Source organism: Limulus polyphemus, unplaced genomic scaffold, assembly GCF_000517525.1.
Source record: "Limulus polyphemus unplaced genomic scaffold, Limulus_polyphemus-2.1.2 Scaffold1143, whole genome shotgun sequence".
NCBI classification, from domain to species: domain Eukaryota; kingdom Metazoa; phylum Arthropoda; class Merostomata; order Xiphosura; family Limulidae; genus Limulus; species Limulus polyphemus.
Genome location: NW_013666753.1, coordinates 220,295 through 225,434, shown reverse-complemented (window position 1 = coordinate 225,434; position 5,140 = coordinate 220,295). Strand labels below are relative to the sequence as shown.

Below are 5,140 nucleotides of genomic sequence, written 5' to 3'. Positions count from 1 at the left end.
ACTTTAATATAAGTTTAACATAACAGTAAATGTACAACGTTTCGACAAGGTTTTGTCATCATCAGGTACAAGGACAAGACTGTCGAAACGTTGTACATTTACTGTTATGTTAAACTTATATTAAAGTTTTTCTTCATTACCCATTCAAGCCGTCTCCAAGCATTATTGGTAAACCGAGTTTTTATTTAAGACTACAAATCAAATTAAACCGTATTACATTTGAAACTAACGAGTCAAAATGTAATAGTTTTACTTCTAAAAACAACATATAAATCTACAGGTTTAAGAATTTAAAATTAACACGTAATAAAAAATGTGAAAAAATTAAGTATGATCTTGGGATGGCAATGCCAACAAATACAGAAACAAGGTAGAGATGAATACACAAAACCATCCAAAAATCCCTATATAAGTAGCCAGTAAGTACTGAGTCAGTCTTACAAGCTTATTATAGCTATTAGCCACTGTAAGATTGTATAGCATTATTCAGCTTATATGCTTTTATTCAAACCTGAATTAATGTAGCTGACAGAATTTAAACATTTAGTTGTAGATAAAAATTATTCTTGGAAAGATTTGGCCACTCGTATAATACTTTTGTATGGTTTTGTGTATTCATCCCTACCTTGTTTCTGTACTTTTTGGCATTGCCATCCCTACATCATACTTAATTTTTGCAAAAAAAGCTTTTATTACTTGTTTCCCCTCTTTTTTTTTAAACAATTTCATTGAAGTAAGTTGATAAGTGAACATTTGTTTTATCTTAGTAATTTAACGGTAACATATATTGTTAATATCATATCAGATTTGTCAGTTTCTTTATTACACTTGTAGAATTACCTTAGATATTGATATTAGACTACATAGTTGGTTACAATAGATTATTAATCACCAATGGTCAAAATCTTGACTTCTTGGGACTTAATGTTGAGGAACCTACAGTAAGGAAAGAACATATGGAAAATGTGTAGCTATGTCATCCCTATATTCATGTTTGCATTCTTTTTCGCACTGCCATCCCTACATCATTTTACATTTGCAAATGTTTTTTTTTTACTTGTTTTGTGACGTTTTTTTTTCATCATGACTGAAAGTTAGTGTATTCTATGAATGTGTGTAAAATTTAATATTATGTGTATTGATTTTTTTACTTTACTTAATACGTAATACAGGGGTTGGCTCCCTAAAGACACCGATTGTATGGTGTACAATGCATTGAGTGGTAATTCCTGTTTCACCCTGTACTTAAGCTTTTTAAAGGAACATTAGCTTTCTGTAAGAAAGCTAACTTCAAGCGGTAATGATAACATCATTTACACTAGAATTATATACTTTTTTTAATTAGAACTAATTGTTACGACTAAGCATTTGCATCGATAACTGCCCAGAAACACATGGAGTGGACTTAGGTTTAAACTGTCGTTAGCGATAAAGTAGTTGTAGAGTTACCTTGACTGAAACAAAAAGAAGAAAGATGAACAACTTGGTGGGCTGGTCACTTTCTGTTTTGGTATTTTAGCGATGGATTTTTGTCTTATGAAAGTGAGTGGCAATCATCTTTTGAAGTAAAACTCTCTGCCATTGTTGATTTTTTAGCGTGTATGTTTGTATTATGCCTATTGAGTACGTTGGCTATCCCTACATACAGAGTCTACCGACTCTATGATAACTGAAAGAAAGATGTGGTCTAATACTGCAGGCTATTAGAACGTTTTATTATCGCTATTCTACATCAAGAACTTTAAGATTACTGGCAAAATGTATTGGTAATCTGACTGTTAATCGTATATTCTGTCGAAGTCAGTAATACAGTTTTCAATGTTACAAAGTGATTCTATTAATTAGTATTCCCCCCCCCCCTTAAGTGCTGGACCTAAAGGAGATAACTTGTACGAATGGGTGTCTACTATACTGGGTCCTCCTGGCTCTGTGTATGGAGGAGGTGTGTTCTTCCTGGATATTCACTTTTCACCAGAGTACCCTTTCAAGCCTCCGAAGGTAAGTCACAATATTTCTAATGCACTCCCTCTGGTGTAGTTATAGAAAAGTAAAGCATGATAAAAATTTATAATATTCCAACTATGATTAAGCAAAACTTCTGCTATAAAGTAATGCCAACCACTCCACCCTATTTAGTTATTATACATTTTATGATCAGCCAAGTGTTTTGAGATACAAGTAACACAGATTTGCAGTGGTTTTATCGTATTGAAATTTTTACGTGTTTTATAGTAATTCCTGTACGCTGAATCCAAAAATGATGTCTATTTTTCTCCATCACGTACAGATTTTTCAGAAACTTCATAACGCAATACATAAAAGAAAGACCACAACACGTAGTTTGAGACTAAAAGACATAGATTTTCACAACAAATATCGGGATGAATGAGGATGCATATTTGTTTGACATCATTGTTCTTCTCTTTTCTTCAGTTTGTTTGTATTTTTGTTAACAAACATGATAATAACAATTTTTCATTGCGGTAAACGAAATAATAATTTGATCTAAATAAGATTTTTTTTTCTTCCCGATTTGTAAAAAATCTTTACGTGATAGAAAAAAATGAATATTATTTTCGAAATCTGCTTAGCTGAATTATGGAAAATCCGTTATTAAAACCAAAACAACTTTTATGAAGTTTAAATTCGCAGGCCTGTGTAATTTGTCAGCTTGCGCTACATATAGTGGTCTCAAACAGTTTTGTCCCATTTGTCTTTTTGAAGTGAGTCGCAGAGTTTAAAGTGTTTTAGTTTGTTCATGAACCATGACTGTACTTTAAAGAATATATATAGGTATAAATCGTGTAGAAGACTGTTACAAACTGTCCAGAAGTGTCTAAAAGTGCTATTAGCAAAACGTGGGACCGTTTCCATATCAATAGTGCATTTACTCTAGCCTCTTGATAAGGCAGATTGTCATCCTCAGAACAAGCAAATAACCGTTATATGTCGATTCTGGTCATAGGGTGCCTGCTCTGAGACTGAATCAGATGTTCACAGCTGCAACAATACCATTTCAGTGTTAATAAGGCTAGAAACAGATTTAAACAGATATAAAGCCACGTCGTCTAAAGGATAATTGGAAGCGTAAGCTGTTAATCAATCATTTGCGTTTCAGGTCGTGTGACTGATTTTCATAAGAATGAACTGGGGAATTGATATTATTTAACAGTACTAACGTTTACCTTATCATAGCTAAAGAATTATCAATTCCAGTTAACCTTGAAACGTGTATTTCATTACATCGAAGTAATAATTCAGCTTGTAGCTATGCATGTATATCCAGCTAACTCCTCCCACTGTTTTGTAATAAACAGGACTCAGGATGGCCTGGGAATGTCCTTATCTATATGGCATAGCCCCCACCACCACCACCAAGGGGCTGAACGCTCCCCAGATCCAACTCAATCATGGTGGGGTCTAAGAGTAGGTTTCCAAGATCTTTTAACACGAATCTAGAATACAATTTTGCATTCCTGGCCCCCTTCGGGATCCCGAGGGCGCCATGTTTAAAACTGTGTTTAAATAACCATCAAAAGCTAATGACGCCAAATTTGATACACATGATCTGGTTCCACAACGGGATAAACTAACGTGTTTTTCTTCTCTTTTTTTTCGGGTACGGATCCACTTCGGGGTAACTATAGAAGGGGATAATGGAGGAATGGGGGAAATAATTGATGATTTTATTCTTTCTCGCATATGTTTTGTGAAAAATGCCTTGAAATAACCCAGTACCGTCAAAACAGACAGTGACATATTTTATTAATAAAAATTGTATTTCGCTGTAGTTAAGTGGATGATGCTTAAAGAAAAACTGTTCTTTCCCTTTGCCACAGGTAACCTTTCGAACAAGAATCTATCACTGTAACATTAACAGTCAAGGCGTTATTTGTCTAGATATCTTGAAGGATAATTGGAGCCCTGCCCTGACTATATCAAAAGTTCTTCTTTCTATATGTTCGCTGCTCACAGACTGTAACCCAGGTAAGGACTGGTATTCTAAGCGTTATGGCTTTCTTCTTAACATTTGCACGTAGATGAAATCTGTACCAATTCGTGGATAGGTTTATTTGAAAGATAATCAAATAGTTTAATTTCAAAAATAAAGTAACCTTAGTGACAATGTATGGCTGTTTTTTAGACCGGAACTGACGTAATAAACCGCATTTCTCTGTACATAAAGTACCATTTTTTTCAATTCAGTAATGACCTTTTTTTTTCACAGTAGACCTATATGTGCCGGAAGTGATGTAATAAACCATATTTCTCTGTACAATGAATCTTTAAAGTTTCATTTTTCAAATCAGTTGTGTGCCGAGTTTTATAGACACTAAAAATATATTTTATAAATATTTGAGCTTTCACTTTATTTTTTATTAAATGTTTCATGCAGTTCAGTGTTAACGGCTACTGCCGAATCATAAGCTTTCATTAGTCTGTATATAAACACTTTATGTGCTCCTTTCAAATTTGTTAACATTAACTTACCTTTTGAAGCAACTGACGTCTTTTCCATTAACATTGTTTCATCCTCCTGACTAAGAGATCATTCAGTGAACTTATTTACTTTCAAGAAATAAGTGACTTAAGGTCCAGAATGCTTGTTCATTTTTTTTCCTTATCGGTCAGGTATTGAAACGTGAAAAAAAGCATCGAATATTGTGTTAATATAGAATAGTTGTAATTTTGAAATTTTAATTTAATTTCAAATATGAATGTGAAATAAAAACATCTGAAGTCGCTTTAACTCACAAAAGAGAGTCGGAAGCAGATTTTAATTGGTGAGCCAGGGAGTCGTAATAAAATGCAACCAAAGTGAAATATAAGGCCGTGTCTATTACTACATTTCTACGCATGCGCATTAGTTAGTGTGTGTGTATTAGGAGGGATGTTTTCAGTAACGTTATATAACGCAAAATAATCAGTTTTTAAATTGAATGCCAACATTGATTATCGTCGATGAAAATTAAGTATTTATTTACGAAAATTTTACGTTTCTAATACAGATATTTCACTCACATGTTCGCTATCGATTTGCATTTGCAATACAAGTAGCAATAAATAAATACAAATGTCCAACGGCAGACTGTTGTCGACAAATGAAAATGCATTGAGGTTAAGGGAACGATTTTCGTTA

The 5,140-nt window shown here is 33.5% G+C and overlaps 1 protein-coding gene across 1 annotated transcript in view; it reads left to right on the top strand.

Moving 5' to 3' along the window:
• LOC106462327 (ubiquitin-conjugating enzyme E2-24 kDa-like) overlaps nucleotides 1–5,140 on the top strand; it is a 44,664-nt gene that overhangs the window by 34,137 nt on the left and 5,387 nt on the right. Inside the window, exons 5-6 of the mRNA XM_013922235.2 lie at nucleotides 1,866–1,998; nucleotides 3,840–3,987. Of these exons, the coding sequence (XP_013777689.1) occupies nucleotides 1,866–1,998; nucleotides 3,840–3,987 (281 nt within the window). The remainder of the gene's footprint in view (nucleotides 1–1,865; nucleotides 1,999–3,839; nucleotides 3,988–5,140) is intronic.